Source organism: Eleginops maclovinus, chromosome 22 (assembly GCF_036324505.1).
Source record: "Eleginops maclovinus isolate JMC-PN-2008 ecotype Puerto Natales chromosome 22, JC_Emac_rtc_rv5, whole genome shotgun sequence".
In the NCBI taxonomy this organism is placed as follows: Eukaryota; Metazoa; Chordata; class Actinopteri; order Perciformes; family Eleginopidae; genus Eleginops; species Eleginops maclovinus.
The window spans coordinates 11,178,813-11,193,694 of NC_086370.1; the positions used below are offsets into that span (position 1 = coordinate 11,178,813).

The 14,882-nt window shown below is 39.5% G+C and overlaps 1 protein-coding gene across 1 annotated transcript in view; it reads right to left on the reverse strand.

Annotated features, from left to right (window-relative positions):
• itga9 (integrin, alpha 9) overlaps positions 1-14,882 on the reverse strand; it is a 47,291-nt gene that overhangs the window by 14,823 nt on the left and 17,586 nt on the right. Inside the window, exon 16 of the mRNA XM_063875078.1 lies at positions 818-967. Coding sequence (XP_063731148.1) covers positions 818-967 — 150 coding nt within the window. The remainder of the gene's footprint in view (positions 1-817; positions 968-14,882) is intronic.

Here is a 14,882-nt window from a genome sequence, read left to right on the forward strand (position 1 = left end):
TTCAGACTAGGGGGCACTATTGTGCCGTTGTCAAGGCTAGAAACATTTTTTTTGTTTTATCCAGGGAGACCACATCTTGACTCTATCTGAGCTCTTTTAATCAGCCAGAGGATAGTCTTTGGTTTAATGCTAAATCATGAAAGGAAACTAAAGTAAAGCGGTAAGGTTCAATATAAGCTTGATGAGTTTTGGAAAAATGGATTCCGTAGGTGCTGAGAGACGCAAATCCCTCAAGAAGTGCAGACAGTGGGGAACCACATGTGGGGCAGGTTAGAGGTGGTTACAAAGAAAATAAATGAATCAGACTATTTGGATTGCATTCAAGAAAAGCTAACACAGACAATAATAAGCTGGTAAGTAACCCACACCAAATGATTATATCCTCAATTCGAGCTACTTGCTTCATTCCTTCTGTGGTCCAAGGGAAGACAAACTTTGTTCTTTATAATACATTGAGGAGACGAATCTGAATTAGCAGGTTATTACTGTTACGTTGGATTAATTATCTTCATCTATTGCAGTATGCGTGAAAAAAAGTGCGTCTTCTATAAGACAAAGTGCAGGAAGATGTGGTATCTGAATAATTTAAATTAATCAAAAATCAGATAGAAAGTTTATACTAAACATTTTTCATAAGATAATGTTCTTGCTGAGAACGATAATTATTTATTCATTTCTAATTTATTTCTGAACTTAAATCTAACCCTAATCCTACCCCACCTAAAATCAGACCTTTCACATCCTAATTTAAGAGAAGTTCTACATATTTTAACAATGTTACTCCCAAACACAACACCATTTTAGGTCAATATTTTACCTCATTCCTCACTGCGATCTTGTTTCCTTTCCTCCATCGTAGCACTGGGGTGAGAGCGGGGAGGTCTCCCCCCGGGTGTCCTGGGGTATGCGTCCCCAGGCTGTAAGCCACCTCGAATGTGATGGCTGTGAACACGTCCTTCACATCTTTCTGCAGAGAGCACAAACAAACAAGGCTATTGCAAAGAATTTTTCCAACCACAAGAGAACTGGTTTTAAAAAAATACTGTTTAAACCTCAAAGAAATGAGTGTCATGTAACAGCCAGCCAGGGTCATTATCGCAATTTAGCATCTTTCTCCAATTGATGTCTGGCGCAGAGACTGATTACTCTGCAGATCTTTGGAGGATCATACAGTCAGATTTGATGTTATCACTGTAATCGCTGAGCCAGAGATCTACAGGGCTGAATGCAGATGTTAGTATACTGAAGAACCACAAACCTATCTGAATTAGTTTAGAGTGACACTCTCTCTCATTAATTATTTTTAATCAGTTATTTTGAAAAAAGACCACGGCTTAGTTCTTAGCTAAGGAAACACATGGATCGTTGTTTGACCTGCTGGCACTGCCTCTGAGAGATATATGTTTGCGTTTCTGGCGGCTCCGTGTAAGACCACAAGAGAAGTGTTTGATTTGGCATCAGGTTTGGAAATAATATAGCCTGTATGAAAACAGAGAGCTGAATGTGATCAAATCCCATATCTTTATTAGATGATAGAGCTGAAAGACGTACATGGAAAAGCAGATACCGATGCCGCTTTTTCATCTTTTCTGTCCATTACAGCTACACTGAGCTCTTTGAAGGCGGCTCTGGCTTCGGTTTAAAGCCATAGCTAAAACACAAACACACACACACACACACACACACACACACACACACACACACACACACACACACACACACACACACACACACACACACACACACACACACACACACACACACACACACACACACACACACACACACACACACACACACACACACACACACACACACACACACACACACACACACACACACACACACACACACACACACACACAGGCAACCTGTGCCCAACTGATGTCTACCATCATGGAGCCAAACCCACAATGTAAACACAAAGGGCTTCCCTGTGTTTTCCGGTGGTCATTAAGGCCACTAGTTTTTTTGCACTTTCTGTCTAGTCCATTATCGCAGCATTGTCCAAAGTCAACCCACCCATCCTTTTTGCTCATGCAGGCACAGTACTGCAGTCTGGGCTTTGAACACATCATCAGTGGAGAAGCCAGCCAATTCATCAACAGTGAGAGAGTTATAGCAGGAAAGGGTAAACGTTAGGACACGAATATACAAAAACAGAGCATTTCGGGTTCATTTAGGAAATAGAGCTGACACAGACAAAGACATGGCCAGTTCGATTTTCTGTCATTATTCGTTATGCTCTATGATGGATGAAAACTAAAAAATATTATTATTCTAATATTTCCTGATTAATCAGCAAGTCACTTCAGTATTGCATTTTTCAGAGCTTAAGCTTCAAAATGCTTACTTTGACCATCTTATACTCCCGGAGATATCTGTTATCTATAATATCAGACTAAGAAAAAATGCACATTCATGCAGATTCATTTTCTATCAATCAACCAATCGATTAATCCCTTAATTACTTCATCCCTAATTGAAAATGACAAATAAATTGCCAGTTACCACGGCAGAACTGGTCAATATTAAGGGTGAGTGCTGCAGATGCAGGAGTTTGACCTCCCATCCATCACTGGCCTGCAGTGCATGCCTCATTAGACTTATAGAGAGCGTGTTGTTCAAGAAGCATATCGGCTCAGCTGGGAGGTGACATGACACAATGTTGTAGTCAGTGCTGGACAAGTGGTGGTATACCATGTGAGGCACTAATGGCGGAGCTCTCAGACTTAATAGCCACTAAAGCAGAGCGCTTGAAATGGCCCCTGTCCGATGGCCTCTGCGTGAACTGACCCCCCGGGAGTCCACTGCCCCAAACTCCCAGCGCTTATCTCACAATTTCAAAACCTACAGGAGAAGTGGGGGACATAATGACCTGAAATGAAATGTGGTGCTTTTGAACAATCATGCTCAAAGAAGGACTTTTGTGCTTGAGTAAATAGGCATACACTTTCCATTTAAGTAGTGTGCTTTAGAGGGATTTCCGCTTCTTTTATTAACAGAGCATCTATTATTGTGCACATACTGATCGCTTTCTTCTTGAAACACAGGACCACTGGCTGCTAACTAACTGGAGGGCTCCCAAGATTTGCAGCAAAGCTAGATTAGAATTGCCAGAGGTTGTTCAGTAACACTTGGCCTAATCTTTTATTATCCCTTGATCAATGCTGCCAAATGCCTCACCCAAATCCAAGCCATGATAGGCGTGCTTTTGATTTCTGTATTTATGGAACAGAGGAGTTCCTCAGCTCCAGCTAAGACACCGGCTAGTGTTAACTGCCTGCTACCCATAATTTTATGGAAAGAAACACAACAACTGTTCCTTACATGCTGGTGAAGCTTGTGACAGGTCATTTTCCACTGAAAGGCGTCCACTATGTAAATCCTCATTCAAATATAGAGGCTGCAGGGTGGGTTCCTGATCTCAGGTCAGACCGAGCTATTCTGGGATTCATGTTATTTAAAGATCACAACAATGAAAGTGGACATATGACACAGCTGGTTTAGATTAGTCTGTTTTTGCATTTCTAAATTCAGTGTATGACATTTACAAGAAGAAATAAAACAGTATACTTTTTCCTCTGATGCTGACATACACTTTGATTAAGCATTTCACAGATGAACATTGCAACAGTTTTTTCATCACCAAACGATAATTTAAACAACGCGTAAACACATCATAACAAAGCAGGCTTGTCCATTCCTGTTGGGTCCCACTGCATTCGCCTTTTTGTCGGGTCTCTACTCATAATATTTTTAAGGGAATTACAAAGAAAATCTTGACATATGAAAAGTGCCATTATCCTATAAATGCCACTTGGGGCCATAATCTCAATTTACAGTCCATATGATTACAAATATTACTTTAAATGTATGTTATAATATCCTTCAGATATTCTACATAAATCTGTTTGGTGTTTTTTTTATTGATGGCTTTTACTGTTTGGAGGAGAAACAACCGGCCAAAAACTCTATAAATGGGATTTACAATGCGGATATCAGCTCATAGCTGCATAGCTAGCTAGTATGAAGCTACACCCATGAAGAAGCAGAAAAATGGCAAGTGGGTTTAAATGAGATGGGTTGTTGTTAGTCTACCAACATGTATGATATACCATTCAGCGTATTTCTTAGATCAACTTTTAACCGCTTTTAAAATGTCATGTTAGATGTGAATGATCTCAAACACAGTGGTGAGAAACAGAATGAAGTGGTGTATCCTCAGAGAGGGAAATACTGCCAATAAAAAAGGTAAATTTCCTGCACAGCCACTTAAAATAATCCAAACCCTCTCATCATCCCATGGACAAAATTACTCTTTAATAGTTCCAGTCATATTTCAGAGATGCCAGCTAACTCAGCAGGAAGCAACAGTTTTCCAGGAGTTCCCACCACAGTTTGGAAACTGTTAAATCTCAACTGTAGGATGAAAAATCTGCATGTTACAGCGGTTGCAATCTTTTCTGACACACTTGATACAGAGTCTTCCCGCCTTTATGCATATTTATCTACTCGCTTGCAGGATGGAGGAGAGCTTGCCCCTCCATGTTGCGTGTTTTGAAAGGAAACAAGTGGGATTCTAACCTTCACCTACAACACCCTCCTCTCTCAGGAACAAGTTTTCTGCCAATACATTATCTCAGTGTTTATGTTCACACTCAGGACCCATTTATTTAGCACGGCAGAGCATAACTCCCGCCGTACCCTCCATATTTTCCCTTCATTTCTGCCTGACTAGCTCTTTCTCACACCTTCATACTTTGCATATTTTTGAGAGCATAAACATTGCTACTGTATGCATTTATGTGACTTAATCATTTTTAGATGTCACCCTGAACCCTAGTTGAGTTTTACTTTATTCTTTAGTGTAACAAGCTTTGATTCTAACATGTTAATCTGATCAACAAGATGGCAAACTGCCCATGCACGCTCACTGAGCAGCTCAACCATGGTGGGTGTGGGGAGGATGATGTCAGGCTGCAGAAGTCTCTGATCCTCCGTTTAAACGCCTCATGCTTGGCTGAAACACACAAGAGCTCCACTCTCCAGCCAAACCATTGCCTAAATAAGCATATAGCAATAAGCCCTGTCGTGGGAAGTCTTTATTAACTTGTGAGTGAAACTCAACACAACACTCCTTTTTAGGACAATGGATGTTTGGATGACTCGCAGGTTGAGGCCATTTCATTCAAGGACTACTCGCCAGGGAATTTTGGTTTGAACGGAAAAAGCTTTTTAGCTAAGTGATGAATGAATTCAGCCTGTCAAAGGTTGGGGTTATGTGTGTGTGAGGTACAAGGAGGCGACTTGAAATTGAAAGTATTTACAGTGATGTCTGCACCATATGGCACACATGCACTTAGACAGCTTATCTCAGTTTGTCCCTGAAAAAAAGATGTGAAGAAGTGAGACGATTGCTAACGTTTCTTTTTTTGTTTGTCACACTCCACTGACTGCGGGTCAAACTACGACGGGTGCTTAGCTCAGAATAGGTTAGCAGATGTTGAGGAGCCTAGGAAAAAGTGTCGTCCAATTGTTTTAGCTAGAAACCTTTTTGGAGCTGTCCAGTATGAACAGCTTATTCTGTCTGTGAAAACGATCTTCCTGGTCCTAAATCTTTCTGTTCACATGTCATGGCAGAAATATTCAAGTGTGTACCTTCTTCGACTCTACAGATTCTAAAGACTGCTATCTCTATTACTATCACAGAGTATATAACACAGCTTTTAAGAAATCCAAGGTCTCAAACTCATAATTAACACATTTCATTATGGTTTGATCCCCTCTTACTTGATTGCCGAACTTCACTGACAAACACCCTTTGTATCCTAATGAAACCCCCCTGGGAGCAGCTCCTCAGTTCACACTGTGGATACCAGTGACAGCATCTTCTTTTTAAAAAATGTAAATAACTTCCTTCAAGGACTTCTAAGTGAGAGTGAGTGCGGCTGCCGCTAAAAATAGTGATTTTCTACAGGTCTTTATGTGCTTTTCCTGTTGTTTTTTTTAACTGTGCCATGATTGTTCTTTTCCTGCGCCCCCAAAAGTGTGCCTTTATTGCTTGCCATTTCAAAGGAGGTTATTTTTCTACTCCTTGCATATTGATATAAATATAACGAAATTATATTGTGTACACTTTTGGGCAGCAGAATATAAGCCCATCACTGACACATTATCGCCTACTAAAGGTTATTGTTTGCTAATAGCTGCTTATTTCCCCTTCGAGCAGACACCATCTGGTTAAAGTAAGTCCACTATTCACTCTTGTATTAGCTTTATTTGAGGGAAATATCTGGCTATATACCTGAATGCTCTTGTCTGTTGTTTGGTGCTGGCCATGTGGCGGAGAGTCGGTTAATCAGCCTTTTCACTGAAAACAGCTGCCTGAAACAACACTGATGAGACAAGTGAAAGTGAACCATAACACTAAAGTTGCAGGCTGTAAACTCATTAGCAAACAGTTGCTTATTTACACACCGAGCAGTTAAAGGGCATTAACATTCATTTGGAGTCCTGTTTCTGTTTAATGTAAGTCCCTGATTCGCTCTCGTTTAGCTCTACTTTTGGTCTCCACCAACTCACAAGGGAAATATATCGCTGAATGCTACACTAGGTTCGCCAGGAAGCCGCTAACTTTGTCTGTCTTTTGTTTGGTGCTGAGCCGATAGTGTACAGTGGGTTATAAGAGAAAAATGTCTGCTGCAGCCAAAAACAACCTTATAAGAGCCATTAGAGTCAACTGAAATAGTAAAGTTGCAGCCTGACAGCTGAACAGTGAACTGAAAATCAAATTAGACCTCATATAGGACGATGGAGCTGCAGATTCAGGTGATAATTCCTCTCTTTGTTGGATTGTTTTCACACTCTTTGTTGTTATAGGAAGTATTGAATAGAGGCATTCAAAAACCCCCAAAAATGTGTGTTCTATAACATTGAAATGAATCAGTGGAACTAATCATGTTCTTAATTACCCGTCTGGTTAAAGATATGTATGAGTCAACACAAATAAATGCAACAAGTATTGATACACTGCCTGTCCAAAACAAAACTATTCCTCTTAAAAGGCCGGTCATACCAAATGCATGCAGTATGCCTTTAAAACCATTCCCATTCAACACGAGTCATGATTATTTTCAACAACTGGAAAATAATTCAGTCTGTCTGATGTCTGACGGGCAGTGAATCTTAGATATTAGTCCAGCTTCACGCACCAACTTGATAAATCAGACACTGCAAAGCCTGTTTCAAACACATTGTGCGCAGAAACAAATCAAACTGACCAAAATCAAATATATTATTATTACTGAGGGACAAGTAAGTAAGTAAGTAAGTAAGTAAGTAAGTAAGTAAGTAAGTAAGTAAGTAAGTAAGTAAGTAAGTAAGTAAGTAAGTAAGTAAGTAAGTAAGTAAGTAAGTAAGTAAGTAAGTAAGTAAGTAAGTAAGTAAGTAAGTAAGTAAGTAAGTAAGTAAGTAAGTAAGTAAGTAAGTAAGTAAGTAAGTAAGTAAGTAAGTAAGTAAGTAAGTAAGTAAGTAACATTTTATTTATATAGCACCCTTTTCTCAACACGAATGTACAAAGGGCTTTACAGGCAGTACACAGTAAAATACACAATTACAGCTGTAACATGTACAATAAAAGGCAAAAACCTTACACATTAACACCAGTGTAGGGACAGCTAAAAACTGATACTGTTGCTCATTAAGCTAATTGAGATAGAATTTAAAAAATGTTTGTACACACAGAGGAGTATTTAGGAGTAAATAGTCCATTCATTAAACATCAAAATTGATCAACTTCAACCCACAGAAATCGAGTCTGCTGATATCTGATGGACATTTGTCAATGTGTCACTAAGGATAATGAAACTGTGAGTCTGTCACATGCTCATGAAGTCCTATCATTTTAAACTTTTTTCCCCATTCGTTCATCATCAATGATTATCAGTCGAAACAATTCTTACATTTGGAATTCCCTCTAAATGTAACCCCTCAAATACTTTCACACATTCACAATGTGTAGTCAAAATAACAAAAAGAACAACTGATCAGCAGAACATTTTCAAAAACACAACATCTTGATCTTGAAATTAGTCAAAGAATGGACATTGTAAATACTGCTGTAGAAGTGCAATGATGAAAAATAGTTAAATGTCATCTGGAAAAGCAGCATTAAAGACAAAGGTTTTAAGTCTCGATTTGAAAAGAACTCAGGGTTGATGTGTAGGAAGTTTATTCCAGTTCTGCGGAATATCTTGAGTATAATTTTAGCCTTTCAGTGAAAACATAAATCATCCATACTGTAATCTTTAGTACGGAAGATACGGCTGTGTTTTGTAATCTGTCCCATGAGCATGGACTTATTTCCTCCCAGCTAACTTCACTTAACTGACAGGAAACATCTACCATCTGTACTGTCAGAGATGAAGCCTCGACACGAACAAAGAAATATAAAATGTTATTCTTTTGCAAAGCATACACGCAAGAACATCCAATAACAAAACTGCATACTACAGTAAATGCTTTCCAAAATCCTTTCCCTCACACATCAACTTTTACCTCTGATACACACTCAAACACACACCTCTTTGCTTCAGACTCTCAGTAAAACGACTCCCCTCAGTAAAGATCCCGAGGGCACAGATAAGCAGATATGCATCTCCTATACACTGGAGAATCCAAGTGTATTGAATTTATTGCTTTTTAAAACAAGGTTCACGTAAACACAAATTACAGGAAACTTTTATGGTCTCGCATGCATCATGAAGAAGGCATTCAACATTTGACCCTAGGACAGTTAAAACCACAGCTGGGATTTATAAAGGAGGAGAGAAAGGTGCCTCACTTCCCCCTGTGGAAATTGGCAGATGGAATAGGTTTACTGCTCAAACATACCAAATTCATCAGCATGTTATTTTTTACTACACTCCATCAACAACAACTTGATTTAGCGCCAACGCTAAGTGAAGCTGAATTAGTGTTTAATATCTGGATCTGAATTCCAGCCAGCAGCATATAAATACACAGATGTGTTCCCTCATATCTCAGTTCCTCCTCACTCAGCTCCCACATGTTGCTGTCCCCAACACATTTGTTTCTGTGCTATTTTCAGTATCATTACTACATCTCATTTGAGTGCTTTGCACTTTTAAAGAGACCCCACAGCTGTAAAGTTGAGCTGTGGAAATCCAGCAGCAACAGGAGAAGAACTAAAGGGAAATTAGTCTAACAGGTTCTGCGTTATAACCTCTTCATTCCCCAAATTCCCCATCTTCATGCCAATTTACTTTTAACCCTCCGTGACCTCTATTGTAACCTGACTGACACGTTTGGAGTCATCACAAGGACGCATTCACGGCTCTCCTAAGAAGGAAAACAAACCTAATGCTGTAAAGAAAAAGAAGAACAATCCAGATGAGATCCTTTTAAGGACTGGGAATTAAATAGAAACAAGGCGGCTTTAGTCACTACTTAAGTCGATTAGACATTAACGGGAACAATACTATTACTGCTAAAAATAAGAACAAGAAAAAGGGGAACACTGCAGTCAATTGAGATAATAGCCATGTGTAAATCACTCCCCTTTTTACTCAAATTGAATAGCACAGGGTAAATATAGTGCACTTAGTACCATATAGGGAGTGATTTTGGACAGAAGGTGTTTTATAACTTTTATTCATATCATTATAATCAGGAGCATCAGATGAGTGTCCTCGATATTTGTTTTCTGTTTAGAAACAACAACAAGCATCTGAAGACTTCCTCTCTCTGAGGGATCAACTCTCCTCAACATCCTGATAAACTTTTCTTTCCACAAACAGGAAACTCGCTTTTTTGTGATATTAATTGGAGACACATTAAGATTTCTCAAAAATGTTCACAGTTGCTGATTATTGCATCACCTAGTGGCATTGAACCAATACTACAGTGCATGCTTTTTCATGCATTTCAATTTAAATCTCAGAAGATAAAACATTTCTGATGGCAGATTTACGAGCAGGGAGAAGCAGCTCAACATGTGCCGCTTTTAAACTGGAGTTCAGCGTGTTTGCGTGTGTTTGAGTCTGTTCCATCCTGGTGATAGAGGAGGTCTCCAGATGCTTCCTGCAGCAGATTTCATCACTATGCATACAATCTGGGGCACTTTTGCTTCTCTGTTATTGTCGAAGTCATTGTATTTTTAAACAAAGCTCTGATAAAACACTTATTTATCAAATCCACCTGATGACGGCAGTTTACAGTCTCCGCCGGACATAAACAAATGTCCTGTAGACATATTTCTTCCAGTTCCTTTGTGGCGGATCTTGCCCCTTTAAACAGGAAGAAGATTTTGATGTTGACGCCACCACATCAGGAATATAAACAATATAATTAACAAATGGGTCAAGTAGGGGGAAATGATAACAGGGTTGCCTCCAGGTTGTTAAGGAAGCGCAATGACAATACCAAGATCACAGCCTTCTGTCTTATCCTGGTGTTAAGATATTTTCTGATCAAACCTGCACACGCTGAACTCCCAAACTTGTTTCCTCTGCAGCAGAAGTGGGAAACATGGCAGCAGTAAACTCCTTCATTGTGGTCAGACTTGGCCACCCATTACGTTTCCTTGCGGGGGCATCATGTGGCAGTAACGCTGCCAAAAGACTGCAGAAACATTTTGCCCAGCATCCTCAGCTGCCAATATCAACAAATCATCCAATTTGTCAAACCTTTGGTCATTCTTGTCATGAGTAATAAGGATGGATTTACTATGGCAACGACACAGAGAGAGGTCTAATGAGCAGCCATACCTAAATAAAACCTCACTAACATCTCGAATGCACAAGCATGAGAGGAGTTTCATGAGAAATTTGTTTTACTGAAACAAAAGCCTGTTGGCTGTGCACTCCCAAAGCAAACCCGGAGAAGAACTGTTTAATGTTCACTCTGGCACGACCATGTAGGGAAATCCTGAACAAAATATTACCCCGAGTTAAAATTAACCTGAAAGCTCTTCTTTAGTATCCAGTAAATGGTATTAACGCTAATACTTGCAGACAAAGGATTCAGCTAAACTTGATCATGTGACAGTGTCTATGACATTTTCCAGTCAATTTATTAACACAGTACACTGCTCGTATATTTCACTTTTTCTCATCATATCCTTTATAAATAGACTTGCTGCCATGTGTAATAGAAGACAGCTGGATATGATTACCTTCCTGCTATATACTTTCATTGTATCAGCTCTCTTGGCCTGAGGTAAATGAAACCAGGGGAACAGCATCAAGGGAATAGCACATTTCTGTCCAACTGTAAAGAGGCTAACAAAGCCGGCAGTGTGGCCGCGTCCCCGCTCTGGGTTTCCACGTGCCAAACAGTGTTGCGGGGCTCTGGGACTTTGTCTTACTGGAGATACTTTGGGACGCAGTGACAGGAATTCCTGCTCAACTTTACTCTGCAGGGTTTCCTGTTTGTCTTTGGAGAGAGGACTCAGGTCAAACATTTAGCGTGAACGATTTTTCACATTTGCTTTGACTTCTTATCGATTGACAGATTAGTGGAAAACACAATAAAAAAACTGTTAGGTAAGTTGTCAATCACAGAAAAGTGTAGCAGACACATTCTCTCAGTTCCTTGCTGCCCGGCACTTTAACCAGCAAAGTGAAGCAAGTAGAAAAATACTTTTTTTGAAACATTCATTTCAATCAATTAACTAAAGGTGTAGATCTAGAAAATTGTAAAAAAAAAAAAAAAAAGGCCTTCACATTTTTTTAAAACTATTGATCAAAGAATTAAAAAACGATTATGTGGTTTGTTATTAAACGATTATCAAAGTTGTTGAGAACTATATACTTCAAAATAAATTGCCAAATCATTTCAGTTCTACCGCAACCTCTTTAGCCAGTCATTTGCAGATAAAGGCAGAGAAGCTCATAAATGAATCTGATAATAAACACCATCACGAAAACTTGTAAAGCTTCAATATGTCTGATGCTCTCTTCTTGGCTTTGCTTTCTCACAAAATGTAGCATGTAAATGATGGACCTTTCTACCAAATTAGATCTTAATGAGGTCCAGTATGATGATGACAAGCAGACACACGTTAAAACATTATCTCCCTTTAATTAAATCAGGAGAGGCAATAACACAAAGAACTTCCGTAACTTCATAGTCCTTCATCAGTCCATCTACCCATAATCTCATTCATTGTTTTCCTCAAATCGAACCTGTCTCTAGTTTCTCTAGTGAAGACCTAAGTGCATTTAGCTTTGACAGATAGATGTTTATCCTGCATATGCCCTACTAACTGCAGCAGCCCCACTATAAAGTTTGTTAGCTCTTTAAATACTCTGGTGTTGAAGAGCATATGTTAGGGGGGACATGCGATATAGGGAACATAGTATATAGGCCAGGGAAAGCAGAGACGAAAGTGAGTAGGATACTTTACAAGCTAAATTAAACAGACAACTGTTAAAGGCACGGCTTTAAATGCCTATTTTAGCTCCTCCTTGGAGACTGCATCTACAGAGCTACACAATACCACTCATGACCACAAATGGACTCGGTTCTTGGCATGATTTCAAGGCTCACGTGCATTGCAATGTGACGGGAATGCTGGATGGAAAACATGAAACCTGTATGACGATGGATAAACTGCCAAAGATGTAAACATGCCATGAGTTGTATGGATCATAGAAACAGTGCAGGACAGCTAACAAAGTTAAAATGCGTTTACTGAGACAGTAATAAGCAATAAATCACAGCCAAGTGATCAGTAAAATCCAGCCTCTAAGTAAATTCCACTTCACATAATGATGAATGAATGCTTTATAGTTTATAGTGGGACATACCTCATGATGTAATGTTGACATTACACCTGCAGCGTCTATTAATGGCCATTGATGTCCGTCACTTCGTTATTAAAATGTGTCTCCTGCTGGTAGTGTGGCTTTATGGATGGTAATACCAATCAATCTCCAACATGTGTCCAGAATGAAATACATCAACGTATTTAAGATGGATCGCCTTCAAATTGAACGCAGCAATCCAGGGTTCCCAGATCCTGGATTCTTATGTCTTTGGGTATCCTCTGGCATTTCTCAGTACAGCCTAAAAGATTCACCAGCGTGACTGTACAAAGTGTCTTTATGGCTGCCCTGGTGACTTTTCAACTTGCCATCCCTACGACACCCACAGTACATTGTACTCAGCATCATAATCAGGATCAACTGGAGTTACAGACAGTTGCTCATTGTAAGCCTATGTCAACCAGTTGTAGTTTTCACGTTCGCGTCTGTTCAAAGAATCATCACTTCTATCAACTCAATCAATCAACTTTATTTATAAAGCCCTTTAAAAACAGCCGCAGCTGAAACAAAGTGCTGCACATGGATAAAAACACCTAGCACAAAACACAAAAACAATATAAAAACAACAATAAAAAATCAATAACAATATCAAAACAACAAGACCAATGAAACAAATACAGAAACAGAGTCTCATGCTGGGTTAAAAGCCAAGGAATAGAAATGGGTTTTGAGACGAGTTTTCAAAATGGGCAGTGAAGGGGCTTGTCTAATGTGCAATGGGAGGTCATTCCACAGATTAGGACCGGCAGCGGAAAAGGCTCTATCCCCTCTGAGCTTCCGTTTAGGCCTTGGTAACTCCAGGAGCAGCTGATCAGCTGACCTGAGGCACCGAGCAGGAGTGTAAGGATGGAGCAGCTCAGAGAGGTAAGACGGGCGAGACCATTTAAAGATTTAAAAACAAATAAAATAATCTTAAAACGGACTCTAAAATGCACAGGCAGCCAGTGGAGGGAGGCTAAAATGGGAGTAATGTGCTCCCTTTTACGTGTTCCAGTTAGGAATTTCCTTTCCTCTTGTGGACTTCTTCTCGGAGCCTCATATCATTTCTTCTCCTTCCTCCTGTTTGTCCTGATCATCTTATCTTTTTGGACATGTGTCGGAAAGTGTCATAATCATTAACTTTTGAGTCATGGCAAAACACGCATTTTGTGAAGTCACAGTGACTTTTGCTGAACAACTTTTAAGTGGACTTTTATGCCACATTGAAAATGATTGCCTCAAGGCATTCAAGACATGCCGTGTTGAGAGAAAAACCCCAACAATTAAAAGTAAAACTGCTTCACAAATATTTGCACTGCTCCAGTTTTCTCTCTTTGATGCCTCTTTACTAAAGTAAAATTCCTGAGGCATCATGTTGCACTTAATAATACCCAAATATCTTCAAGCTATTTTACTACAACTCCAGACACTACTATACCGCAGAAGGATAACATACCAATTGTTTGAAATGACTTAATGCAACACATCAAACTGAAGAATTCCTGCGTAAAGTCGGTGGTTTTCTTGTAAAATGACTCATTGCCCTCTCACGCACACAGCACCTATGGTCATCCACACCCTAATCATTCATCAGACATCACTGCGAGGAACTGTTTTCCCTACCTAAATGTGAAGTGCAACTCGAGAAAAAGCCTGCATGGAGTTTATTTAGCTAAAAAGACCCAAACAAAGACCATCTGGAGGGCTGGTATGCTGTACCTCGATGCCAATAAAAACATACTTAAAATGATCAACATGAAAGACTTGCACAATTTCAGGAACAATAACTTTTGAAAAAAAATGTGAACTATTAGCTTCTGTATTCTGTAGTCTCCAAATAACTCCAGTTGGGCCTTTGTGTTCTCAACACTGCATGATTTACTCAGTGGCCGGTCCAGTTTTAACATGACTTCAGATGGTGGAAATTTTCTGATTCAGTCCAGTTGCTGCAAGTACAGTACATTAAGTAGAACAAACACAACTTTAGCAGCGCCTTATTATGTTAAGCCGTTAACTGAGGTCCTTAAAAATTGTTTGTATTAGTTATAAAGT